This window comes from Nerophis ophidion, linkage group LG01 (genome assembly GCF_033978795.1).
Source record: "Nerophis ophidion isolate RoL-2023_Sa linkage group LG01, RoL_Noph_v1.0, whole genome shotgun sequence".
Classification (NCBI taxonomy): Eukaryota; Metazoa; Chordata; class Actinopteri; order Syngnathiformes; family Syngnathidae; genus Nerophis; species Nerophis ophidion.
This window is the reverse complement of record NC_084611.1, coordinates 79890826-79918818: the sequence shown is the minus strand read 5'-3', so window position 1 is coordinate 79918818 and position 27993 is coordinate 79890826. Positions and strand designations below refer to the sequence as shown.

The following is a 27993-nucleotide window of genomic DNA, read 5'->3' as shown; positions in this document are numbered from 1 at the left end:
GCTGGGAATCGCTAACGTGGTTGGTCTCTTACGACATCGCTGGTTGTGGGGCTTTCACTGGGCGTGAGCTCCGAATGAGAGCCTCCCGTCCAGGATGCTGCTCCGAGGGGAGGCATTTCCTGGGAGGCACTCTTCTCAGCCAGATGCCTGGTCACCAAGTCCTGCAGGGTCATAAAAGGACAAGGAGAGGCTTCAATTACTTTCTTCTAGGGATGCTGCTTCTATAAAGCCTGACATGCATCATAATCATCATCCAAATCCTGAAACATCCTGAAAAGGCTTTAAGATATACTCCCTTTAGAGCAGAGGTGCCAAACTTGTTTTCATTGAGGGCCACATTGCAATTATGACTACCCTCAGGGGCAGCTTGCAACAGTGAATACGTATAAATATTCTGGGGCTGTCAAAAAAAAGTAGTTAACTCACGTGAGTCCTCAAAAAAATTATCGTAATTATCATCTACCAAAGCAGATTAATCACGCAATTTATTTACACATGGTCCTTTACCTTAGCTGTGGATGGTTTACTTTGTGTGCTTGCTGGCAAATTTCACACCAAAATACACACAGATGGGCGTTAAGATAAAACTATTACCAATTTTTGAGCAACTAAATGTAGTGCATTCAAGCAAAAGTGTTAAAATATTTCTGGATTGTCATCCAGGAACAATAAAATTTCACTTTTGTCCAAATATTGGGACTCTTTTAAGTTAATTTTAACTATGTAAGCAAGTAATAACCTGTAGATTAATCATGATGAATCCAAATGTAAAAAAAATATTAATCTGGTTTAAAAATTATAAAGAAAGAGTCATTTGAAAGCAGGAGAATATTATTGTATTAAATTGATGCCTCTTATTGTTTTCATACATACAACAGCTATATTTAAAAATGTGTTATCTTTTTAAAAGATAACACATTACTGTTACTGTTCAGGGGGGGGCGCAACCACAAAATAAATAAATTTCAATAGGAGATGATAATGTGAGATACAAGTCTTAACATAACCAAGTAAGCTCCTAAATTGAGGTGATACTGTACTCCAAATGATTATTAAAGATACAAAATGTTACATATACCGTATTTTCCGGACTATAAGTCGCAGTTTTTTTTCATAGTTTGGCCAGGGGTGCGACTTATACGCATGAGCGACTTATTTACCGTAAAATATCAAATAATATTATTTAGCTCATTCACATAAGAGACTACACGTATAAGATTTCATGAGATCTAGCGATTAGGAGTGACCGATTGTTTGGTAAACGTATAGCATGTTCTATATGTTATAGTTATTATAATGACTCTTACCATAATATGTTAAGTTAACATACCAGGCACGTTCTCAGTTGGTTATTTATGCGTCATATAACGTACCTCAGCCTATTGTTCACTATTCTTTATTTTAAATTGCCTTTCAAATGTCTATTCTTGGTGTTGGGTTTTATCAAATACATTTGCCACAAAAATGCGACTTATACTCCAGTGCGACCTATGTTTTTTTTTTTTTTTGCCTTTTTTATTATGCATTTTCAGCAGGTGCGATTTATACCCCGGAGCGACTACTGCCCCGAAAAATACGGTAATTGGGGATTACCTGTCCCCATTTATCACTTGCTTCCAATTAATGCTGTATTCACTTTTCCATCTAATTACCCATATGCTCTAACCACAACATTTAGATATATGTTTTTTTCCCTTTTTTATTATGCATTTTCAGCAGGTGCGATTTATACTCCGGAGTGACTAATACCCCAAAAAATATGGTAATTGGGGATTATCTGTCCCCATTTATCACTTGCTTCCAATTAATGCTGTATTCGCTTTTCCATCTAATTACACATCCGCTCTAACCACAACATTTAGAGTCTATACTAACCTGCAGAGAATAAAGCGCCCTCTGCCTTAGATAGTCTGTATTAAGCAGCTGCAGCTCGTGGAAGAGCTCGATTAGAAAGTGAGGCCGGGACTCGTTCTGGGATATCAGAGTCGCCACCTCTGAGTAGATGGTCTCCCTCAGAGCCTCAAAGAGGCAGAAGTCGCTGCTGGTGTCTGTAAGTTAGGAGATGTTAGAACAGATTTCCTTGCACCATGTCCATACAAAAGCCAGTGCGATGTCAACAACGCAGGTCAGATGTAGAATGCGGGCATGCGTGGGATGTTGATGGGAGGTGCGGACCAAAAAAACATGATGCAGGATGTGCATTGTCAGTTTACCTGCTGCTTCTGTGCATGCAATTCTGTTAGAGAGGAAGGGTGTTCTCCATGCATAAGCTGTCAGTAGGATAAATGAACAATTAACTCAAATTGAAATGACAAATGTGCAAAAATGTTAGACCTGTGATGACACACAAAATTAGTTTAAGAGTGAAATGGGTGACAAACAACTGATAGCTTTTAGTCATACCAGAGGAAAGGTCATTTGGTCTGTTCCCAAGCTTAGTTTTGGTGTTGAGTTTCTCCTGAGTGAGTTTGTCCAAAAGATGCTGATCTTTGTGGCGAGACAAGACTGCCCTCTCTTGGTGAAAGTCAGCCGTGCTGCTCAGGCTGTCGCTTTCCTGGCCTGCTAAAACATGCAAAATGCGCTACAATATTCCTAACGTTTGTAAGAAAACTACCAAATCTGACTTCCACTATACCTTCATTGTTTTTGCTGAGTCCTTTGCCCCTCCTGCGGCGACTCTTACAGAGGGGCGTCTTGCTTCGCGAGGCCAGGTTGGCTTGGGCGGAGGCCTTGCGTCCGGCTTTGAAGGTCTTTGTGATGGTGGTGGGGTCCACCTGATCAGGCAAGCTGCTGACGCTTCCACCTGAGGCCCGGCCGCACTCCCCAGGAGACTGGCTGCAGCGGTGTGGCGGCATAGCGGAGGACGAGGGAGGTGTTTGAGTAGAATGTTGCAGGCCTGTGTGATTGGGCCACGCTGGTGCTCTGAAAATAATCGATTATTTCCTTAAAAAGCATGCATGACCTACAATGCTGTCAAGCATTAACGAGGCATACCGTCTGTCTGCTGCCATGTTCAGAGGCGAGCGCTGCAGCGGTGGAGGGAAACTCATGTACTCTGTTTTCATGGAGTTGTTGGGGCCTAAATTCTGCTTGTGCTGGTCCGGGTTAGCGTGACAAGCTGCGCCCTGAGGGAACTCGCCCATCGCAGTGGGGAAAAGCGGAAAGGGGTGAAATCCTGCAGTGTGATACAGATAAGGATATTTTGGTGGTTGGGTAAATTTGGTGAATTCAGTAAAGTTCTAGTAGATTTATTATTGTGAAGAAAGGGTCTCTCTACCCCCGAATCAGTTGTATTTGGTTTTATTTTCACCTAGAAAAGCACTCCATAAGCACAGACCTACACCAGGCCCTGCCTCCCTAATAATACATAAGTCCTGAATCCAGACGGTGATCCGGATCAGCCCCCAAAATAAACACTGTGTGCCTTAGTACATTTCTGACATTCCCTGAAAAATTAGATGAAAATCCACCCATAGCCTTTTGAGGAATCCATAGCGCAATGAAAGAATTGGAGAGAAGAGTCCTGTCAGTCATAAACCATCTGTCGGTGGAGGCGAGACCGCTAGCGTACATACAGAAGTTGAAACTAGTAACAGAAAGTAAGGTAACATAGTATAAATCATCAAAACTATCCCCAAAACGTAACCACTTGTTTCTTACCCCATTTCCAACAACATTGAAGATGAGAAAAATACAGCCAAAACTTTGAGTTTTTTTGCTAACCGACAGTTGACAAAAATCCTTAGCATGGATTACGTAACTTGCTGGCAGAAGTTACAAGACCTATCCAATGTACTCAAGACATTTTTATACTTTTAAAAAAACAGCATAACCCTCCGCTTTGTGGTAAAAGGTGACATTATTATTGTTCGTGTTATTGTCAGCATCAACATTTCAAACTTTTGCTTGTTACATTATGCTTTTGTAGTCTTGTATTCATTTTTTGCTGGGTGGTTTTAAGTTGTTTTTTTTATTGTATTTTTAAAATGTGTCACGGATAAACTGGCATACACCCCGCTAGCACCAAACCCCCCCCCTCCCCCCTCCGTGCGTCGGTTAAGGTGGGCGGGGGTGTATAATATAGTCAGGAAGAGTCATGGATGCAAAGGATTCTGGCTATTTGTTGTGTTGCGTTTATGTTGTGTTACTGTGAGGATGTTCTCCCGAAATGTGTTTGTCATTCTTGTTTGGTGTGGCTTCACAGTGTGGTGCATATTACTAAGAGTGTTAAAGTTATTTATATCACAACCTTCACTGTACTTTGTGTCACTTAGTATGCCTTGCAGTCGTGTACGTGTACCTGCGGAAGCCACATACAACATGTTACTGGACTGGCAAGGTGTCTATACATGTTGTAGAAGGCGTTAAAGACAATGGCTTCATGGCACGCCCTTATTACTGTTATATGGGTGACCACCAGCGGTTCTTCGTGAGAATGGTTGCAGCTCCCATTGTCTTCTTTATTTTATGAAATGCGTCAAAATGTAGAGGGCGCTAAAAGTAAAGCCATCATGGCACGCCCTCAATATTGTTGTTCGAGTGAAAATCGAAGAATGTTGACCTCGGGTGATGTCCGGAAGAGGCTCCGAGAACCGGAATCCCCCTGTAACAATTGGGGGGGTTGGCGATTGTGCAGCTGAGCCACATCAGAGTGGCCAAATAGCCGCATGCGGCTCTGGAGCCGCGGGTTCCCGACCCCTGCTTTAGAACTTTGTTGTGAAAATCTCCTTCCACGTCTGTCCCTGACACCCACATTTCAGACTGACACTCTGTGGAAACGCTCCCCACCCCCACTGCTTGGTGCCTCGTCTGAGCTGCTGTGACTTATATTACCATAGTAACTAATTAATTACCATAGTAACTAATTTATCATGCAAAAGCACAGATTCCAACCATTGAAATACTTTGTATAGTTCAAGACTTACAGTCATTTGAAAACATCACTGCACATCATAATGGCAGCTACAATTTCCATCTTAAAGATCTAAAAAAATTATTTGGGAATTTCCGGCGGGCCAGATTGAAATGTGGCCCCCGGGCCTTAATTTGTCCAGGTCTGTTCTGCTGTTATACCTCCTACCTTAGCGGCTAGTGTTGTGGCGGTAAAAGCATAATTAAGTGGAAAAAAAAACTGTGCCTTCTAACCTGGGGTTGAAGAGGACGAAGTTTGTTGAGGCTCCATCTGCTGCTGCTGCTGCTGCTGCTGCTGCTGCTGCTGCATGAGCTCATTCAGCACCTGTTTCAGTCTGGATCAAAGGCATGGGAGATTAAACAGAGATACAGGTTCGAATTTACAAATGTTTCTTAAAACATGTTTTACCTTTGTACATTGTTTTGCTGCCAAGCTAATTGGGTGTAACACTGGTTAAGCTGGTGCATGACCAGGTGGGCCTGCGGTGACGACAGGCTGTTGGATGCCATGCTCTGCGGACCCCTAATCAGGCTTTGCATCATGCAAGACATCATCTAGAAATAGAAGGTCAGAGGACTCATATTTAGTTTTCATTCATTTTTGGTCCGTACCTACAACCAATCTGCAAAACAACCTGCTGGTCCTGCATGAGTGTTTGACACATGGTGCTGTAGTCTAGTTGTCTCTGGAGCTGGTTGATCTGCTCCTGCCAGTGTGTGGAGCCCTCAGCGACAGAGAGATCAGAGGCCCAGCACAGGTTCTCTTGACGCCTTGAACTTGCAGGCTGGCTTGCAGACTGGCTGGAACTTCTTGGCGGCTGCTGTGGTTTAGTCTTGGTCTTTACATGAGGGGATGGATGCTGGCCAGTGGCTGCCGGGGGCTGCGAGTTACTGATGACACAGAAATTATGATGAGACTAAAACAAATAACGGCCACTCCAAATAACTGACCATTCTTGATTCTTTCTCTTGGTGTAGGCTGTCTGAATACTGCCAGGAGAGAACATATGCACGATGTCATCGCAGCTGCTGTCCGAGCCGCTCTCAGAGCTGCCGTCTTTCTCTCCTGTTTGCTCGGAGTGATAGTCATCGTCCTCATCCACTTCCATGTTGCAGGGAGTGGAACCCCATGTGGCCATTGTCCTAACACCAAAAAGTAGTTAGGAGAGAGCATTTTAGCAGCTAGATTGTCCACGACTCTTAACGTACAATAACTTAAAAACATTAAAAGCTACAAGCAGTGTTGTATGAATTCACGCGTCCCCACGCAAGTCAGGGTTTACACCAGTTGATGGCAGGATTCACAGCAAATAAATGCCATGGTAAATATGGAAATAAGTATAGAGATGTTAATTTGATCCAATAATACTAATGCTTTTTTGACACAATTTATGTAACTGAATATTTGTCGGTTTAAATTTTGTGAACTGAGTTATACAAATGACGAAATTATGCTGACAATATCATGGAATAAAATCATGAGTACAATGCGTGTTTAAAAATTTGGTCCTGCACGTTTGTTTTATTTAAAAAAAAAATTTAAACCTTAACATCGAAACTGTAGGATGTGCAGTAGATGATTGTTTTAATGTGATTACAGTGTATGTCTTATGCAGCAATAATGTAACAATGCCCAAAACAAATAATTTCCTTAACGGGACAATAAAGTTTACCCTGACTGAGTTTTCAAAATATCATAACTCCTAATTATCTGCACGTTTGAGAGGGATACGTGGTATTATGATAATCAGATATTATGTCACAGCAGGCAGACCAAGCACAACAGAGTGGGCGCGGTTTGTTTACAGAGCAGCCACCGCAAGCCGAATTAGTTATCACAACAAATTTCCTTTGTATGTGTTTTTATCCTTTGGGTTCATGTTTTACCATGTTTGTTGTGTTTTGTTTGGTTGTAAAAGATGCCAATCAAAGAGGTTGTCCGGGAAGTAAAGAAATAAATGTTTATATGTTCCTAAAATTCTGTGTTTTATTTATGTCATCTTAGGATTTGTTTTCACTAATGTAAAGGAAATTCTGCATGTTTAAAGTCTACCTTTAAGAGCATCCATGTACATACAGCAGATTGCATGGTCTTCTGTAGTGTGTAACGCTGCAAAAACAGCCTCTTTGCTGTTGCTTACTTAGCAAGACCCATGTCGCCTGACTACAACACACACACACACACACACACACACACACAGCAAGTATATACGTATGTGACGAAACAAGCACACTCGTAATGTTAATATTTACAAATTTTGGTCATTTTAAGCATACGGCGGCGCATTAATTTCACATTTGCCATTTTCCTACAACAACAACTAATCATGCAGATTTCATGAGACAACAACTATTTTGGGACAACTTAGGATCCAGAAACTTATATTTTTGACCCTGAATATAAGGAGGATGAGCTACAAGATTTAGAAGCTGAGTAATAAGCAGATCCAGCAAGTAACACTATTGTTAAGTGCTAAACAAGAAATACAAACTCCAAACGTAATAAAACAAACAAGAAATACAAACTCCAAACGTAATAAAACAATCCGTGCAGTACAATGTCTGCTCACTGGGAGGCCGACTGATGGGATTTTCATATAGATGATGAATTAGTTTTAATCCTCATGCAGGTAAAAATTAAAAAGTGGCCGCAAACAAGCATCTTTCTCGCAAAGTTGACCAACTTCTCAGTTTGTGTCAAAAACCTTTTACTGCACAAGTGAGAGGTAATTCCGATTAAGCGAGGAAAACTCAGAGGAAATTCAGCAACTCTCCGGCTCAGTATGTCAATAGCTGCATAAGCTAGTTAGCTCTGTAATCAATGCGCCGCTGAAAATAGTCACTTAGCGTTAGCTTAGCGCCTTGCATGGCAGCTCCTGCTGTCAGTGTTTGAATGGGCGAATGTGGAAATATCGTCAACGCGCTTTGGGCTCCTTAAAAAGGGGTAGAAAAGCGCTATACAAGTACAACCCATTTACCATTTACCATTAGGATTACACTAAAAACAATGTCGCTAAAACGTGGTTTATATCCACGTTTTGAGAGGAATTTATGAATGTTTGTCTATCTGTGTTGGCTCTGCGATGAGGTGGCGACTTGTCCAATGTGTACCACGCCTCTCGCCCGAATGCATCTGGGATAAGCTCCAGCTGCCCCCGCCACCCCAAAAAGGACAATTGGAGGTTTGTGGGCGCAATAGATGACTCCCATTAACTGCATTGATCGCCACATTGTACCTGCAGCCGTGTAATAAAAATTAAAATGCATTTTAAAAATAAATATGTGTTCTTGTCTTACATAGGGATTGTGAAAGAGTTCCCCTTTAAGGCCCTCAAAATAGCAAGGAAACATTGCGAATTATAATAAACATTGCATTTTACAAAACTGCATCAAACCTTTCATCCCGACTACAGACAATCTCGGAGGAGGAACCCGCTTGCTCGTTAGTCCTACAGGGGGAGTAAGCGATGCCGCTGCGTCTCTGATGTTCAGCCATTAAGGACTCCAGGTGCTTACGGCGCTGCCGCAGTTCTTCCCGCAAGATCTGGTGACGACGCATCTCCGACCACAGCTGCTGGCAAACGCAAAAGCAGATAAGGTTGATTTATTTTTAATTAAAAGACACAATTTTTTTTTTTTTCATGTGTTTGTGTGTGTCACCTCGTTGTCGGTGACTGAAGTAGCCGCAGCTTCTGGAGCGGTGGGCTTGAGTCCCGGCGGACTGGGTTTAGGCGCAGAGGAGGTAGGCTGCACGACGACCGGGGTTGAAGCCACAGCCGGGATCTTCCATGGCCAACATTGGTCACCCACTTGGCTGGACAATGAGGACTAAAGCAGATAACATTTAGAAAGTACAGTGGACAGCAATGTAGTTGCCGACATGTTGCGAGGATACCTGCAAGTCAGGGCAAGTCAGCTGGAGGTCCTGGATCTTGGCTTGAATTTCGCAAAGCATCCGACTCTCTTCGTGTACCTGTTTGAGTGCCTGCTTCTGCATACGAAGCTTCTCTTTGTATATCTTCTCCCTGTTCGGTCACATCAGGATGACACAGTAAAAATATGCATCTCTACACATCCTCCGGTGGACTTTGGCTTATGTACCTGGCCTTGCTGTAGAGAACGGCGTCCGATTCCCTGGGATGCTGTGTCGATGCAGCTGCCTGCGAGCCTCGAACACAAACTCTTGTGTTATTTTGCTGCTGGTGTAAAGTTTCCTCTTCATTAGCTGTTGTTGTGTCCGTGTCATCACTCTGTACACAGGGCAAAAGGAAATACTTTACAACACATTTTAGTGTTTTTGTTGTTTATGTTTTCTTTAATTATTAAACATAAAAAAACACAAGATACACTTACAATTAGTGCATAAACCCAAAAAACCTCCCTCCCCCATTCACACAAAAGGGGTTGTTTCTTTCTGTTACTAATATTCTGGTTCCTACAATACAGAACAATACAGTGTGCAAGGGATACAGTCTGTGAAGCACACTTGATTGTGTGTTCTGCTGCTCCACTAACATTTTACTTTCTTTTTTATTCAAGAAATTGTATTTTATTTATTCATCTTTTTTTTTTTTTTTTTTAAATGACCTTATCTTCACCGGACCAGGTTGTCAATGAAACTAGATTATTTAAAGGGTTCTTAAAACCAGGTTTAAGTTAGTTGTCATGTTGACAACCCGGTGTTATTACAAAAAAGTGTCGCTTGAGTAAGCATGGCTGACCGCTTTGGTCGATATAAAATTTAAATGGGTCAGTTGTAGGGGTATCCCGATATAACTTTTTAAATTTCGAAACAATGATATTAATCCAATATGATATCAACACAAGTCATATATAATTTGGATTTGTAGCGTGGAATGATCAAGTGAAATTGGTAGGTAGGAAAGACACAAACCACAATTTATTATTAACTCTCTGGAATGGACTTACAATGTCTTTAATTAAGACAAAGTGGAGTGGTAATTGTTATTTGGCGACACCTACAAGCCACAACAATAAATAAAGCTAAGCGCTTGACTGTAAACTGGATGATGCGGAAATGTTTGTAATATATGCAACTACTGTCGTGCCTCGTTTATTGTGGTTAATTGATTTCATGACCGTGATACAGTAAATTAATTTCAGTGAAGTAGTAATCGGTAATGAATTTATAAAAATAAAATTTTGGGTAACTAGAGCTACGAAACCTGTTTACAATCTTTTACTTATGTTTTTCAACATTATGAGAGCCCTCCAGACATGAAATAACCCTGTTTAATCACCTTAACCTAACTTATAATGCAAAATAGTAGTACTTTCTAAGGCTGAGCCAATCAGTGGCCACAATACTGAACAGCACGCTCTGATTGATTTGGTCTACTCCAGTGGCCAATACTAAAGTAGTATTGATATTGATTTATATCGTCATAATTATGCTTGAAAATTTGTATATAATTTAGGTCCAAAAAAAATTGTAGAATATGCTTTAAAAATATTTTAATGCGCAATGTGATGCGACTGTAATGATTGAAACGCTATATTTCCTGGGAAGCCTGTATAGTTATTTGATTTTTATTTATAATGACAAATGTGTTTTAGACTGCAATATTGTTCAATTAAGAACACTTACTATGTATGTCCAGCTTGTTTGCAATTGTGTGCTTAGCTGTTGTGTAGATTCTAGCTCCTAATAGCTTAGAGCTTAACATGTTTACCTTTTGTAAATTACTTCTTTAGCTGTTAATTACCTTCAAGCGGGCACAGTGACTTCCTGCTCAATGCAATGTAAGCATCAAAATACATGGCAGTATTGCACCACAGCAAGTAAGAAAATGCAGCCATTGTTAATGTAGTCAATACAATGGATGAAATAACCGCAGAAGTTCTGTTGGATAAGAGTAAAATACTGTATGAAAACAAAATCTAAGAATTTGATTTGTGCATGAAAATTGACAAATTTTATTTTAATAAAATCCACGGACATTAAAAAAATAGCTGCAATGAGAAAAATACGCTCCAAGTACTGGGCTTTGAGGAAATCACGCGCTTCTTTTCTTCAATTCCGTGCTGTAAACGGCCAGTCGTAAATTTCTCTGAGCTTATTTAAACCAACTTGGTATAGATCGTGTGGGACTTATTGGCTGTTTTATCAGCAGGACATTCAGTTTGCCTTGTGCACCAAATTTCCTGAAAAAAAGTTTGCGAGGAGAGAAAAAAAAAATCAGGCGTCTCAACACATCAAACCTTATCAGCTATCTGATTAACAGGTCTGTAATTTTTTGGACATCGAAATGATGGCGCCGCACGACAAATTATTCAAATAAATTGTGCATGTTAAAGAAATGAATGCTGTTCCAAGCTCCTACAACGCCCCAATACACACTTAACGTATACATAAAAATATGCATGTTATTCCCACCTGAACCATGGCAACAAGCTCCTGAAGCTTACGCTGCTGCTTGACTTTGTACTGGTGGACCTCATGAGTGAGGGAGGCACCAAAAACGAGGCTGCTGCTCGATTGCGACCCCGACGCCTCTTCATCTGGACCCTCAGCATGTGCGCTCTCGTCGTTATTGAGACCATCTTCATCCTTCATCCAGTTGTATGCGGAGTCCGTGTTGTACTGGCACTCTACAGGAGGGTGAAAAGCCAAACCGATCAAATTTATTTACAAAATAGTTTAGAAATGTCTTTATCAAATATTGGGTTTTTTGTTTGTCTTATGTGTCACGTGACATACCAATGGCTGAGGGGATATTGAAGCTGCGGAGGTTGGCCGCTGACCGGTTGTTGATCTCACACTCTGTGTTGAGTCGGCTGTTGCGGTTGTTGATGGCGTTACTTGAGACGGCGCAGTGGTTGCCGTGGCCATTCAAGTCGCTCCAGTTTCCGCTGCGCTGTGGGTTTCTAAGCATGTGAACAGACGGCACGGTTACATCTGAAATTCCACACCACTCTTTGTATAACCTGACCGCAATGCGCCACTGATAATGTAAAAGCAAGGGAACTACATAACCTATTGGGGGATGAATATGCTTTTTGATAAAAGCCTTACCTGATGTTAGTCGGCGGTTGCCGATTCTCTTGGTCACAGTCAAACATGGCCTCTATGGAGCCTTCCTCCGTTTCCTCCCCCTCCTCGTCTTCCTCCTCTTCCTCTTTCACATTTTCATTAACCGCGTCCACCATCATATCAGAGGTCTGCTCAAAGTACTGTACCAATTCCCGTAGCTCGTTAAAACGTTTGTGGACCTCCTTCAGCTCCCTGTTGGTGCACAGAATCAAAGAAAAATGATCAAATTATCTGGAGTCTTTATATCAAATCACTCTTTAAAAAGGTTGTTTTTTTCTTGCATTTGCCTGAGTTTGTCTGCAGGGTTGGAACTATCGTCGTGTCGTGCGTGCGATGGATGAAAGGAAGCAGCAGCTGTGGCTCCATTAGAGCAAACAGCAGATGGACAATCTGATGATCCTCCAGTACTCAAACTGCACTGTGTCGAGAAGCCGCCACCTCCAAATACACCACCTGTTGTTTAAGGAGTGTTGCTCAAAGGTTGACAATAAATACGATAAAAACGTCCTTACTGTAGCTGTTGTTTAGAGTTTGGTCTCGGAGGGAGTGTAGCTCCTGCAGGATCTTGTCCATAGTTTCCTTCTTTTCCTGGAGTTCTTGAAGGTGAGTGAGTTTGACACTGGCAGCAGTCGCTCCCGTGTCCAGGCCAGAGTGAGGCCCTGAGGCAGAGTGAAGGACGGGCCTGTGTTCAGGTGGACCAAACCCCCGAGGAGTCCTGGACCAGCTCACTTCTCTGGAGAGTGAGAGGCTCTCTGCCTGGCGGCGGTTGTCGGGCACCGACTTGGTCTATGGAACAAAGGATAAAACGTAAAATGCGAGCACACAATAAAACAAACATTTTGGCACACCTGGGAGTCCCTCAGTTGGTTGTGGAAACGTTGGATCAAATCGTTCAACTCATCGTTGAGCTCTGAGGTGATGCTCAGGCCTGACACACTGCCGGTGGTTTCTGTGACAACTGGTGTGTTGTTGGGGAGCCGCATAAAACACAAACATAAGGCATTATGTGTAAACGAAAATGAACGCAAATTAATGTGGAAAATCTGAACATCGCGAGTTGCACTTCAATCAAATGTAAACCAACTGCAAATAATGTGCACCTGCTGCGTCCTCAATCACGGCGAGTGCACGCTCTGCACTATGTTGCATGGCCAGCAGTGCCTCCTGTCGACCCTGCAGGGCCCTGAGCTGCTCCTGCTGCTCTAGCATCTTCTTCAGAAGCTCGTGCTGCTTGCGAAAGTTCTCAAGCTCTTCTTTCTGGTCCCGCATTGATGCTTCAGGCCAGCCGCCCTATCGAGAAAACACACATTTTAATGCAAGACAAGCAATCCAAGGACCAGGCCTGGCCCAGTAACACATTTTGCTGGACCATATTGTCCAACATGTCCTTGTCGATATATGATAATATTGTAAGCAATTATTTAGACACCAAATTAAGCACTAATGTAATCATAATATAAAATATTAATATTGCAATTAACCTTTTACTCATTGTTACCATTGAAGCTCCAGAGCCTTTAATTATTCTATGTAAAACAATACAAATGAAATGGATGCAATTTGTTAGAAACATTTTCCAGTGCAGTTTTCCCTGGTTACAAAAACTGACTTAAATGGTTTGTTTTGTTGTCTTTTTGTTGCTATCACTTTCCAACACTTTGGGCATACCGATTCGCTTGTTCGTGTTAAAGGACTTATTTACTAATTCGGTTTGAAAACAAAATATTCCTATTTGGCTCCTAATTCTTACTTTATGGTACTAAGTTCTCACTAGCGACTAGCGGGGCTCTGTCATTGCATCCTGTGTGGGTAAGCGAGCAGCCCCGCCTACAGTGACATAGGTAGCGTATGACTGACAAGAGAGTTAACTGTGTTCATTTATTTCTGCTATAATGATACAGAGAGAACCCTCTTTGGAAGAGAGAGACGAAAGAAAGATAGCAATTTATCGATGGTGGCAAAATGTAGTTCATTTGAATTCATCATTTAACTCATATTTTCCCGGGCTTACCAAGGACTGTAAGATTAAAAAAAAATATATATATATATATATATATATATATATATATATATATATATGTCATTGTACTGTATAGCTAAGCATACCGGTGCACTTGAGGCATCTGAAGACCTGACATCAGCGTTCAGGGATGTGCTCTCTACCAAAGAACCAGAACCCACTGCAGAGTCCTGGGTCCTAAGGTCCTCGTCCTCATTTTCCCGAGCCTACCACATCAACAGAGAGGACAACCAATGATGCAAGACAACGATGGACATGTTGGCATTAATAATACACATGGTAGGACAGGTTTACAATCTTGCACTTATGAAGTCTCTTTTAGTGAACACCAGCAGAACAAGACAAAGACTAAAAACTTGCCAGTATTTTCTGCAAGAAGCGCAAGTAGGACTTCTCCTGCTCCTTGAGGTGCTCGATGAGATGAGAGAGGCGCTCCACGTTGGCTGGCACATCGTTCTTCTCCACCAGGTCATCGCGCATGGAGCAAGCCTTGCTGATGTACTCTCGTACCTGCACCAGTTTGGTCACCAACTGTGCAGTCTAAACCGGCGGGCGTTCAAAAAAAAAGGAATCACAAGCAATGTAAAAAGTGATGACAGCTGATAAAACTGGGCTACAGCGAGGACAGAAACTGGGACTGTGCACAATTCTCGCTGGGCAACTAAGGGAGGCATATTTATAAACTGGCCTAGATTGAGCCGCACCACTCTGCCTCACTTTCATCCTACTTATTGAATGACGTGATTCTCAAGTATATTATTGCAGTCTGCGCATGAATGCACCGCATATATAGTTGTACATCTCTTTGTTGATGGATGATTAGATACGCATCTGGATACATTGGTTACGATACGCTTAAAAAACAATATATTCTAGAGTGTGAAGAGAAGTGAGTTACATTTATATAGCGCTTTTCTCTAGAGACTCCAAGCGCTTTACATTGTGAAACTCATTATCTACATATTTAAGTTCAAACCAGTGTGGCTGGCACTAGGAGCGGATGCTTGAAGTGTCTTGCCCAAAGACACTACGGCATCGACTATAGGATGGTGAAAGCGGGGATGAAACCTGGAACCCCTCAAGTGGCTGGTACGGCCGCTCTACCAACCGAAATCAAGCTGCCCAACACAAACTTTTAAACAAAGAACGATTCCATAAGATTTGATACGGTGTATGAACGATGGGTAGCATTTGTTGATGGACACACTATTTTTCTCCACCACAAAGGAATGAAGGTATTCTATAAAAGTGACATGCTTACTTGGGGTGTCAAAAAAATAGATTTTTGAATTAATCACTATTGTTATTTGTAACGATTCAAAAAAAGCAAAACATTTTATTTTTTCATTCATCCTGTCCAGCCACTTAGGCAAATATGTACAGCAAATCTGCTGTACATATTTGCTGTACAGATTTACTTTAGAAAAAAGAAGTATTGGATACTTATTTTGCCTTTTTTTGTATTAGACTTTATTAAATGTGATGGTAGATTTATTTTTTTTTAAAACAGTTTTCTTTTAAGTGATATATAAATTATTTTTTATTTTGAATGTTTCTATTTTATGGAGGAATGTAGTTAATCATAAACCTGGCATCCAATATTACAAAAAAAGTATTATCGATTTAAAAAGAAACAGTTACACCAAGAATCGAACCAAGTCATCTGCTGCCCAAAGATTCACAGCCCTAATGCTTACAGTTTTAATAATAAAAAATTCCTGAATCCAGACGGTGATACAAATCAGCCCCAAAAGGCCAAAACATTTTGCGCTTTCTATAGCGGACTGAGTGTAACTGAGTGAAGCCTCCTGCCTGTTGAGCAAATGTCTTTGTGAGAAAAGGTCAGACTTAGGAAGCAAGCATACACTCACAAGTTGAAGCTCGTAACGTAAACGTAAGGCGACGTAGTAGAAATAATCCTAATCGGCCCCCAAAATGTAATGACTTGCTCCATTACGGATATTTCCTGAAAGGTAGATGAATACCCGCCCATATTCTTTTGAGCTATCTGTAACAGCGTAATGAAAGAAACCAGGTGAACACTTGTCAGTCTTCCACCATTTTGTTTATCTGCGGGGCTGCAAGCATAAGCACACAAAAACACAAACGTAAGGCAGTTCTTCTCAAATAGCGGGGTGTAATGCAACACCAGGGTTGGCACTGAGAACATGTTTTATCAGTGTCATGCTTCAAACTCTGCTTCAAAAAGCTGTGCGCTACAAAACATGCTGATTGTACCCATTAATCTTAAAAGATTAAAGTGTCTTATAAAGTGTGCTTCCGAGTTAATGTTGCTGATCAATTTAAAAATGTATTACATCAATTTAAAAATGTATTATTATTTTATTTCTTTTAAGTATTTTTTTTTTCCTTTTTGTTACTATGTACAAAATATCCAACGGTTTGGCAACATCTTATCTTGACGATTGTATTGTACCTTACGTTTCTTCCAGAAACCTTTTAGTTATTCACAGAGCTCAAAAAAAGTTTGCAGGCTCTAGAGTGTTTTTATATTCGGGCTCCAGTACTGTGGAATGCCCTACCCTCAACAGTTAGATGCTACCTCAGTAGAAGCATCTAAGTCCCACCTTAAAACTCATCTATAGACTTTAGCTTTTAAAAAGCCTCAATTTTTAGACCAGTTGACTTGCAAGCAGCTTCCCTCTCTTTTTTTGCCACGCTCTCCTGAAAGGAGAGGTTACCAGATGGCCATGGATAATCCCTGGAAAGAGACTAGTCTGGAGGAAATGCTAGCTGTTCTAAAACTAAGTTCTAAAACCTATAATGGAGACCTCCTGTGACACCCCCCCAGCCCCCCATTTGCCCTAAATGGACAGGACTCTCGCATTATCATGATTGATGTAATTTTAGTTTGTGGAGGCCTGGGAGGCACCGGTTATTAATTGCTATATAAATTAACTTTGACTGATTGGTTGATGAGGACCATAAAACAATGTTAATAAAGTTATTCCTTCTTGTAATTTATTTTCGGTTTTCTTTAATGTTAATAAGGATAACATGTTATGCAGAGGTGTAACAACTTTATAGACATTATACTTTTTATAGTTGGAGCAAAAGTAGATTGGGTAGAAAATGTTTTCTTCTTCCTCGAGTGGGACGTAACAGAATAATTGAGAAGCAATGACGTAACATAGTAGACATGATTCATTGCCCAAAATATATTCAATTGTTTGTTATTTCGGAGAATATCTCATACTGGCGGTATAGCTCGGTATAGCTCGGTTGGTTGAGCGGCCGTGCCAGCAACTTGAGGGTTCCAGGTTCGATCCCCGCTTCTGTCAACCTAGTCACTGCCGTTGTGTCCTTGGGCAAGACACTTTACCCGCCTGCTCCCATTGCCACCCACACTGGTTTGAAAAATGTAGCTTAGATATTAAGTTTCGCTATGTAAAGCGCTTTGAGTCACTAGAGAAAAGTGCTACATAGATATAATTCACCTTCGCCTACTGGTCCATTTCAGTGAACCCAGAGTTGTGTGGCAGGGTGGCACTCAACTCTGCACATGCCTTTATTGTACTTTGAAATGTGCATAGCCCCAAAGGCTAAAACTTATGTGTCCCCATTTTTTGGTAAACCCTGTGTCAAAACATTGCTGGCACCTTACCATGAATTGATTAACGTGGACCCCGACTTAAACAAGTTGAAAAACTTATTCGGGTGTTACCATTTAGTGGTCAATTGTACGGAATATGTACTGTACTGTGCAATCTACTAATAAAAGTATCAATCAAAAACCTGCCTTGTAAATACAAAATAATGGGGATTTACTGAGTCTTCCCTCTTTGGCAAACTATGTGAACAGGAACAACTTCCTCAGATAAACGACATACAAAACCAGTTTGGCTGCAAGGCTTTGATTGTTCCTAATGTGGACTGACGGGGTTGTCTTCAAACACGTTATTGCAAGATTCAAAAAGTACTTTACAACCTCAAAGAAGCAGCTCACTAATATTGACCGAGTGTGTGTGGGACAAACCGAAACTTTACCTGGCTCCTGTCAACGTCAGTCTCTCGTCTCTTGTGGTCAGCGCGCCCCAGCAGACCTCTCTCGGCGCTGCCGCGCATGAGCCTTGCTGGTGTTGCCTTGGCAGGAGCGGCGGGGGTTGTCGCATCCCTTGGTGCTGGGCTCTGTCGCTCAGTCTCTCTGGGGGCGCCAGGAGTGGGCGGGTTGGAAGAGGACATGGGTGGGAGCAGCTCCTTGCTCTTGTTAGTGTTGACGTGCAGCGGCAGGAAGTTGTGAGGCTTCCTGTTCTCGGCCGCCAATTGCCGCTGGTTGTTGGCGGCGGTGACGCGGCCCTGGGAGTCGCTCCCGATGCTCTAAAAAGAAAGAAACCCATCTCACTTATAATAAAAGTTACCAAGCAAGCACTGAGGACATCATGAAGTTCTTTTCACCTCATCCAAATCTGAGAAATTGATCCTTTGATGGATCTTGTCCAGTTCCGCCTGGTCCGGCACGGACCACTGGGTGGCGTACTTGACTTGGAGGGGTCTCCTGCGTCCGCTCCAAGGGGTGGAGTCAGGCGAGATGTCATTGGTCAGGCGGCTTTCCACCACAGCGGCCGGCAGCTTCTTTTTGTTTTTCTCCGAGGAGCGGTTTGCCTTCTTCTGCTGTGCACCCCACGCCTGAACAAACACGGACCAACATGTAGTTAGCTACCGAGCAAGCTCCTTAGTTATTTACTTCAATTAAGGTTAGAATATCTAGAAAACTCTGTAGCAAGATTGAGGTCACTGATTGCACTACAGTAATTATTAATCAATTAAATTGTTAAATTTGATTAGAAAAAAGCTGTGATTTGTATCATGTGGCTTTTATTAATAGTTTAACAAATGTAACTATTAAAAACATATGCACCGCATAAAAGAAGGCAAAACTAAATAGAAGGTAAAACTAAGTAAAAGTTCAATTGAAGGTGAAATAACTTAAATGACAGGTAAGGTAAATGAATGTAAATGACGGGTAAACTAAGGCAGTGGTTCTCAACCTTTTTTCAGTGATGTACCCCCTGTGAACATTTTTTTAATTCAAGTACCCCCTAATCAGAGCAAAGCATTTTTGGTTGAAAAAAAGAGATAAAGAAGTAAAATACAGCACTATGTCATCAGTTTCTAATTTATTAAATTGTACAACAGTGCAAAATATTGCTCATTTGTAGTGGTCTTTCTTGAACTATTAGGAAAAAAAGATAAAAAAATAACTAAAAACTTGTTGAAAAATAAACAAGTGATTCAATTATAAATAAAGATTTTTACACATAGAAGTAATCATCAACTTAAAGTGCCCTCTTTGGGGATTGTGATAGAGATCCATCTGGATTCATGAACTTAATTCTAAACATTTTTTCACAAGAAAATAAATCTTTAACATCAATATTTATGGAACATGTCCACAAAAAAATCTAGCCGTCAATATTGCATTGTTGCATTTCTTTCACAGTTTATGAACTTACATTCACATTTTGTTGAAGTATTATTCAATAAATATGTTTATAAAGGATTTTTGAATTGTTGCTATTTTTAGAATATTTAAAAAAAATCTCACGTACCCCTTGGCATACCTTCAAGTACCCCCATTTGAGAACCACTGAACTAAGGTAAATGACAGGCAAGGTAAATGAAAGTAAAATACAGGTAAAATCAGGTAAATGACAGGTAAAAAGTAGATTTCAGGTAAAAGAAGCTAAATAGAAGGAAAACAAGGTAAAATAATATATACAGAGGGCAAATGAATGTAAATGGACAGTAAAGAAGGTAAAATAAAAGGTCATGGAAAAGAAGGTAACTAAACAGGTAAAAAAATTTGCTGGCAGCCATAAAAACCTGTTTATTTCAGCCTATTTCCCTAAACTATACATTGAGACTACAAAGTGTTTTTTCTCCCATTACTGGATTAATCGGAGAAACTAACTGATAGATTACTCGATTACTATCATCATTGATAGCTGCAGCCCTGCACCCTAGTAATATCATACGGTCCTGTTGACACTTCTTTGTTTACATCACACCTTTCACACAGACAAGTTGACCTAAAGACAATTTGTTGTTTTTTTTTTAATCAAGGATGAGTAGCAGAAACAATTGCACACATACAGGCAGTGTACAAGGGGCCAGAATTTAAAGCCGGCTATTTATGACTGCTGTGTAACATAGGGGTCTGGAACTTTTTTGGCTGAGAGAGCCATGAAAGGCCAAATATTTTAAAATGGATGTCTGTGAGAGCCACTTAATATTTTTTGACACTGAATCCACCCAAATGCAGCTGAGATAGGCTCCAGCACCCCCTACGATCCCAAAAAGGACAGGCGGTAGAAATGGATGGATGGGTGGACAACAAAATGCGCGCATTTTTAAATAAGACCAACATTTTTAGAGTATAATAAGTCTCATATTCTTTTCAATAACATTGTTATGTTGAAGCTAACCAATAATAAATAAAATACTTCTTACCATTAATGGGACTTCTTGAACAGGTGGAGAGAGTAAAATACATGAGAATGTTTTAGATTTGGAATGTTATTTTTAACACTTTGATTACCAGCGGAATTATTCACTACTTATCGTGTTAAGCAATGTCAACTAAGATTTATCTGAGAGTTATCAAAAGAGCGACATCCGGCTCGAGAGCCGTAGGTTTCCTACCCCTGGTTACGGGATGAATGAAAACTATTGTTGTTTTTTTTATCAAGGCCGAGTGAGAGAAAACACTAGCATAGACGCAGGCAGAATAAAAGGGGTCAGAGTTGAAAGCCGGCATATTGAAGAAGACAGCGTTTCCGTAGTATTGTCAGATCAACTTGGGCAATGCGATTTGAAGGTTTTGTTCATAGGTTGGTTTCCCAAAGCTTTGGAATAAAATGTCAGAATACCTACTCTATCTGGGATTCATTTAAAATCAGCTTATGTGTCATTGAAAGAACTTGGGGGTGACCAGCAGCTTAAAATTCCCCCTGATGAACATCTGGTCCAAACGCAACACCACCTAAGAGAAACTAGGGTGCACAACACGACTATTTTCTGGGGGACGGCGTGGCAGTGCCAGCAACACTGTGATTACCAGCGGAATTTTTCATTAGTTATCGTGTTAAGCAATGTCAGCTAAGATTTATCTGAGAGCCAGATGCAATCAACTAAAGAGCCACATCTGGTTCGAGAGCCATAGGTTCCCTACCCCTGGTGTAACGGGATGAATGAAAACTATTGTTTTTTTTATCAAGGCTGAGTGAAAGAAAACAATTGCACAGACACAGGCAGAGTAAAAGGGGCCAGAGTTTGAAACCCAACTGTTATCACGGCTGTGATGTAGCAACTTTTCCCGTCTTGTGAGTAACAGGTTTCATTCATTCTCTATCTTTTGTGTTTACCCCCCGTCTTGTGAGTAACAGGTTTCAATCATCCTCTGTCTTTTGTGTCTAAGAGAAACCAAGGTGCACACACGACTACTTTCTGGGGGACGGCAGTGCCAGCAACACTGTGATTACCAGCGGAATTTTTCATTAGTTATCGTGTTAAGCAATGTCAGCTAAGATTTATCTGAGAGCCAGATCAAATGAACAAAAGAGCCACATCTGGTTCGAGAGCCATAGGTTCCCTACCCCTGGTGTAACGGGATGAATGAAATCAATTGTTTTTTTTATGAAGGCTGATTGACAGAAAACAATTGCAGACACAAGTTGAGTAAAAGGGGCCAGAGTTTGAAAGCCGGCTGTTATCACAGCTGTGATGTAGCAACTTTCCCCGTCTTGTGAGTAACAGGTTTCATTCATCCTCTGTCTTTAGGGTTTAAGAGAAACTAAGGTGCACAACACGACTACTTTCTGGGGGACGGCGTGGCGCGGTTAGGAGAGTGACCGTGCCAGCAACACTGTAATTAACAGCGGAATTTTTCATTACTTATCGTGTTAAGCAATGTCAGCTAAGATTTATCTGAGAGCCAGTTTCAGTCATCAAAAGAGCCACATCTGGTTCGAGAGCCGTAGGTTCCCTATTCCTGGTGTAACGGGATGAATGAAAACTATTGTTTTTTATCAAGGCTGAATGACAGAAAACAATTGCAAAGACTGAGTCAGTAAGAGGGGCCAGAGTTTGAAAGCTGGCTGTTATCACGCCTGTGATGTAGCAACTTTCCCCGTCTTGTGAGTAACAGGTTTCATTCATCCTCTATCGTGTATGTCTACCTGAGAAAACCAAGGTGCACAACACAGCTACTTTCTGGGGGACGGCGTGGCGCGGTTGGGAGAATGGCTGTGCCAGCCACACCGTGATTACCAGCAGAATTAGTCATTACTTATCGTGTTAAGCAATGTCAGCTAAGATTTATCTTGAGAGCCAGATGCAATCATCAAAAGAGCCACATCTGGTTCGAGAGGCATAGGTTTCCTACCCCTGGTGTAACTATTGTTTTTTATCAAAGCTGAGTGAGAGAAAACAATTGCAAATTGCACTTCTCCTAAGTGGGCTGGCTCAGGGTGGAAGACAGAGTAAAACAACTTGCACTGAGCGTAGTCTATAAAATCCGCTACACCTCCCTGATACCGAAGTACATGTCAAACTACTTCCTTAACGTAAATGACCGTCATAACCACAACACCAGGGGGAGCTCCACAAACCACTTTAAACCCAGATTCCGATCTAACAAAGTTCTTAACTCATTCTCTTTCTATGCCACATCAATGTGGAATGCACTCCCAACAGGTGTAAAAGTAAGTGCATCTCTATCCTCCTTCAAAACTGCTCTAAAACAACACCTCCACGCAACTTCAAGCCTTTACTAATACCCTTCTACATTCACATGCCATCTCCCAGGATTGTAAATAACCTAATGTAAATAATCAAATGTTTTTCTAATGTATATACTTGTTCTTATGCTATCTGAACTCACTATGTTCTCTGATGGCTGTACATATCCTGCTAAGTAAGACCTACACTGTTTCAATGTCCATTTCTCTGTTGATGCAATTGTTGATGACTGAAGTACTGATATCAACCAAAGCTCCTCGTCCCACCCCCCGCATTGCAAATAATGTAAATAATTCAATGTATATACTATGATGATTAAAGGCCTACTGAAACCCACTACTACCCACCACGGAGTCTGATAGTTTATTTATCAATGATGAAATATTAACATTGCAACACATGTCAATACGGCCTTTTTAGTTTACTAAACTGCAATTTAAAATTTCCCGGGAGTTTTTTCTTGAAAACGTCGCGTAATGAACACGTGTACACTTGACGTCACGGGCTGTTAGGAATATGAGCGCTGCGCACACACACAGCTAAAAGTCGTCTGCTTTAACGGCATAATTACACAGTATTTTTGAGATCTGTGTTGCTGAATCTTTTGCAATTTGTTCAATTAATATTGGAGAATTCAAAGTAGAAAGACGGAGTTGGGAAGCTTTAGCCATTAGCCACACAAACACACGGTGATTCCTTGTTTAAAATTCACGGAGGTGAAACTTTACTATGGATCAGAGCGGACATGGATCCAAAACAAATGTCAAACAGCAGGTTTCGGTGAGAAAATTGTGGTTAAAAAGTCGCTTCTTACCGGATATCAGCTGAGTTTGTGCCGCCCATACAGCTGCCGTCGACTTCCCTGAGACACTGCGCGTCAACACCCGGCTGTGGACGTACACTTCCGACTATCAGGTACTGTTAAACTCACTAAAACACTAGCAACACAATAGAAAGATAAGGGATTTCCCAGAATTATCCTAGTAAATGTGTCTAAAAACATCTGAATCGGTCTCAATGCAATAGCGTTTTTTTTTTTTCTAGTCCGTCGCTATCAATATCCTCAAACACAAATGTTTCATCCTCGCTCAAATTAATGGGGAAATTGTCGTTTTCTCGGTCGGAAGAGCTGTTTTTGTTGGAGGCTAACATTAAAATCAATGTGAATATGTGAGGAGCCATCAACATGTGACGTCATCGTCTGCGACTTCCGGTAGAGGCAGGGCTTTTCTCTTAGCACCGAAAGTTGCAAACTTTATCGTGGATGTTCTCTACAAAATCCTTCAGCAAAAATATGGCAATATCGCGAAATGATCAAGTATGACACATAGAATGGACCTGCTATCCCCGTTTAAATAAGAAAATCTAATTTCAGTAGGCCTTTAACTTGTGTGATGATTGTATTATACTGATAGTATATGTTTGTACTAAGGATGCACCGAAATGAAAATGTGTGGCCGAAGCCGAATAAAATTTAAACGCTTGGCCGAAGGCCGAATACCGAATAATGAATGCAGTTTTTCACAATTTTTTTTAATATTGCATAAATAGCCTAGAATAAATATTTAGACATGTTTTTCAAATAAAGTAATTTTTTATTGAATATTGACATTTTTTTTGATATTCCAGTAGCCTTTGCTTTTCAAAAAAAGCACAAAGTTTTTCATTTATATTAGGCCTTCAAACAAAACATGCATTCCAAAAAAAAATAAAGTGCATTAAAGGGGATAAACCCACAACAAATGAATTATTGTCCTTGTGACAAATGTCTGCTTAGCCACAGTAGATATGCTAATAATGTAAACAGTGGGCTCAAGTAAATCTCAATTAAGTGTGTGCTTGTAGCCTCTTACACTTATACAGGTAGCCTACACAACAGGCTAATAATGTAAACAGACGCCCCACTAAATCTCAAAGAGTGTGTGCTTGTAACCTCATACACTTATACAGGTACACAACATATCCCAACGTCACCGCACGTTGGTTGATTGCGTCACTGCGTCAAAAAATTGCGTCACACGCCACTATTCGGCCTTGTTTTTAACTCATTCCACCGAAGGCCGAATGTGGCTTTTTTTGCCATATTCGGCTGAATATATTCGGTTACCGATTAATCCGTCCCTAGTTTGTACCATGAATTGATTAACGTGGACCCCAACTTAAACAAGTTGAAAAACTTATTCGGGTGTTACCATTTAGTGGTCAATTGTACGGAATATGTACTAAACTGTGCTATCTACTAATAAAAGTTTCAATCAATCAATGCATAAACACAGGCAGAGGAAAAAGGGGCCAGAGTTGAAAGGCGGCTGTGATGTAGCAACTTTCCCCGTCTTGTGAGTGACAGAGGATGAATGAAAGCTTACATTGTATGTCTACCTAAGAGAAAACAGGAAGCACCGCATGACTACTTTCTTGTGTGTGCCAATCATCAATCAATCAATCTCTTTTACCATGTTGTTAAGTCTGTCCTCCAGGGTGGCATTAGTGACCGACCAGTTGTGCAGTTTGTCCATGCCGTCGTCAAAAGGACTGCCTCCTGTTGCCATCTTACCTCGGTCTGCAGAAATGCAACAACACATACTGGTCAATGCACACTCATTGCTGAACAAGTTGAGCTTCATTGTTGACATTTGTTGTTGTTTTTTGTACCACTGATTAACCCTGTTGAGACTTTGCCACCGACTCCACAGCTGCTACATGGCTTTTACTTGTTTCTTCTTGCCTAACATTAATTATATTTCCCCAAATTAGCATGGACACTATTGCTAGCAAGGCGGCGTTGGAACACGCAACACGTCACGCAGCGTCACAAACGGCACCCAACACACGCGAGGCCTCAACCGACAGAGCAGCTACTAACGTCGAGCTTCAAAGCCCCCTAAAAAGTGCACCTATTCGGATGATAGCTAGCTAATGTTGGAAAGGTTTTAAGCGCCGCCAAACCGCTTAGCTTAGCATGATAGCTCGCGAGGATGTCAACAAAGCTTAGTTCGCGCCAGTTGGTCTGGAAATCGCCATGGCAACCGCTCAGCCCCGCCGTGTTTTTTAACGTTACATTCCTTTACATGTTTGATCGCAGACTTAATAGTAAAAGCCACATTTAAGCAGGGCGCCCGGGCTAATGCTACGTAGCTTCCTTGCATCGAAGCGGGTGAAACTTTAAAGTGAAATTAACTGAATAATTACCGTTGCTTCTGTCTGATCCCTATTTAAACAAACGTCTCATGGACGCCTCGCTGAATCCATCCGAAGACGACTAAGCATTTGTTTCGTGACAAAATTCAGCAAACTTCCTTCCTCACGCCGCAGTCGACCTTTAGTGGGATCCTTCTGCTATGGTCGCCAACCAGCAGGTGGCAGTAAATCCTCCTGCTTTCATGTCCAACAACCGTGAAGACTTCAAAGTGGAAAATAAAGTCGTCATTTTTTTTTTTCTTTAATGGCGGTTGACAAGCAAGCTTGAGCGCGCACTCCCGCCCCTTCTGAAGTGGAGTGTGACTCGAGATGGTACCCTACTCTAAATTCTCACATTTACCGTAATCATGTCTGTTTGATTGATACACTCATATTTAAATCAATCAATGTTTATTTATATAGCCCTAAATCACCAGTGTCTCAAAGGGCTGCACAAGCCACAACACAGACCACAACGACATCCTCAGTTGAGCCCACAAAAGGGCAAGGAAAACTCACCCCAGTGGGTCGGTGACAGTGACAATGATGATAAAATAAATAAATAAATGGGTTGTACTTGTATAGCGCTTTTCTACCTTGAAGGTACTCAAAGCGCTTTGACACTACTTCCACATTTACCCATTCACACACACATCCACACACTGATGGAGGGAGCTGCCATGCAAGGCGCCAACCAGAACCCATCAGGAGCAAGGGTGAAGTGTCTTGCTCAGGACACAACGGACGTGACGAGGTTGGTACTAGGTGGGATTTGAACCCGGGACCCTCGGGTTGCGCACGGCCACTCTCCCACTGCGCCACGCCGTCCCTAACTGATGACTATGAGAAACCTTGGAGAGGACCGTATTGTTTTAGATGCATGTAAACTATATATATATATATATATATATATATATATATATATATATATATATATATATATATATATATATATATATATATATATGTATATATATATATATATATGTATGTATGTATGTATGTATGTATGTATGTATGTATGTATGTATGTATGTATGTATGTATGTATGTATGTATGTATGTATGTATATATATATATATATATATATATATATATATATATATATATATATATATATATATATATATATATATATATATATGACGGCTTCACGGTGGCAGAGGGGTTAGTGCGTCTGCCTTACAATACGAAGGCCCTGCAGTCCTGGGTTCAAATCCAGGCTCTGGATCTTTCTTTGTGGAGTTTGCATGTTCTCCCCGTGAATGCGTGGGTTCCCTCTGGGTACTCCGGCTTCCTCCCACTTCCAAAGACATGCACCTGGGGATAGGTTGATTGGCAACACTGAATTGGCCCTAGTGTGTGAATGTGAATGTTGTCTGTCTATCTGTGTTGGCCCTGCGATGAGGTGGCGACTTGTCCAGGGTGTACTCCGCCTTCCGCCCGATTGTAACTGAGATAGGCGCCAGCGCCCCCCGCGACCCCGAAAGGGAATAAGCAGTAGAAAATGGATGGATGGATATATATATGTGTGTATATATAAATGGTTATTTCTGTCTGTCATTCCGTCGTACATTTTTTTCCCTTTTACGGAAAGTTTTTTGTAGAGAATAAATGATGAAAAAAAACACTTAATTGAACGGTTTAAAAGAGGAGAAAACGAAAAAAATTAAAAATAAATTTTGAAACATAGTTCATCTTCAATTTTGACTCTTTAAAATTCAAAATTCAACCGAAAAAAATGAAGACAAAATCTAGCTAATTCGAATCTTTTTACAAAAATTAAAAAAAGAATTTATGGAACATCATTAGTTATTTTTCCTGATTAAGATCAATTTTAGAATTTTGATGACATGTTTTAAATAGGTTAAAATCCAATCTGCACTTTGTTAGAATATATATCAAATTGAACCAAGCTATATTTCTAACAAAGACCAATCATTATTTCTTCTAGATTTTCCAGAACTAAAATTTTAAAATCAATTCAAAAGACTTTGAAATAAAATTTAAATTTGATCCTACAGATTTTCTAGATTTGCCAGAATATATTTTTATTAATTTTAATCATAA

The 27993-nt window shown here is 40.8% G+C and overlaps 1 protein-coding gene across 2 annotated transcripts in view; it reads right to left on the bottom strand.

Moving 5' to 3' along the window:
- The window catches only part of pcm1 (pericentriolar material 1), a 38702-nt gene extending 12584 nt beyond the window's left edge, over positions 1 to 26118 (bottom strand). Inside the window, exons 1-27 of one of the 2 annotated variants that reach the window (XM_061912844.1) lie at positions 25935 to 26118; positions 25199 to 25305; positions 18402 to 18632; positions 17994 to 18323; positions 14346 to 14525; positions 14072 to 14191; positions 13066 to 13255; positions 12814 to 12923; positions 12478 to 12751; positions 12247 to 12418; positions 11948 to 12157; positions 11633 to 11799; positions 11309 to 11523; positions 9013 to 9161; positions 8807 to 8936; positions 8572 to 8739; positions 8307 to 8485; positions 5863 to 6054; positions 5547 to 5802; positions 5321 to 5466; positions 5146 to 5246; positions 2995 to 3175; positions 2636 to 2922; positions 2404 to 2562; positions 2214 to 2270; positions 1876 to 2048; positions 33 to 161 (exon numbers count right to left, since the gene is read on the bottom strand). In XM_061912844.1, coding sequence (XP_061768828.1) covers positions 33 to 161; positions 1876 to 2048; positions 2214 to 2270; positions 2404 to 2562; positions 2636 to 2922; positions 2995 to 3175; positions 5146 to 5246; positions 5321 to 5466; positions 5547 to 5802; positions 5863 to 6054; positions 8307 to 8485; positions 8572 to 8739; positions 8807 to 8936; positions 9013 to 9161; positions 11309 to 11523; positions 11633 to 11799; positions 11948 to 12157; positions 12247 to 12418; positions 12478 to 12751; positions 12814 to 12923; positions 13066 to 13255; positions 14072 to 14191; positions 14346 to 14525; positions 17994 to 18323; positions 18402 to 18632; positions 25199 to 25294 — 4602 coding nt within the window. In that variant the 5' untranslated portion in view covers positions 25295 to 25305; positions 25935 to 26118. The remainder of the gene's footprint in view (positions 1 to 32; positions 162 to 1875; positions 2049 to 2213; positions 2271 to 2403; positions 2563 to 2635; positions 2923 to 2994; positions 3176 to 5145; positions 5247 to 5320; positions 5467 to 5546; positions 5803 to 5862; positions 6055 to 8306; positions 8486 to 8571; positions 8740 to 8806; positions 8937 to 9012; positions 9162 to 11308; positions 11524 to 11632; positions 11800 to 11947; positions 12158 to 12246; positions 12419 to 12477; positions 12752 to 12813; positions 12924 to 13065; positions 13256 to 14071; positions 14192 to 14345; positions 14526 to 17993; positions 18324 to 18401; positions 18633 to 25198; positions 25306 to 25934) is intronic. The other variant, XM_061912852.1, reaches the window with a different exon arrangement.
- Between the last annotated feature and the right edge of the window lie 1875 nt (positions 26119 to 27993).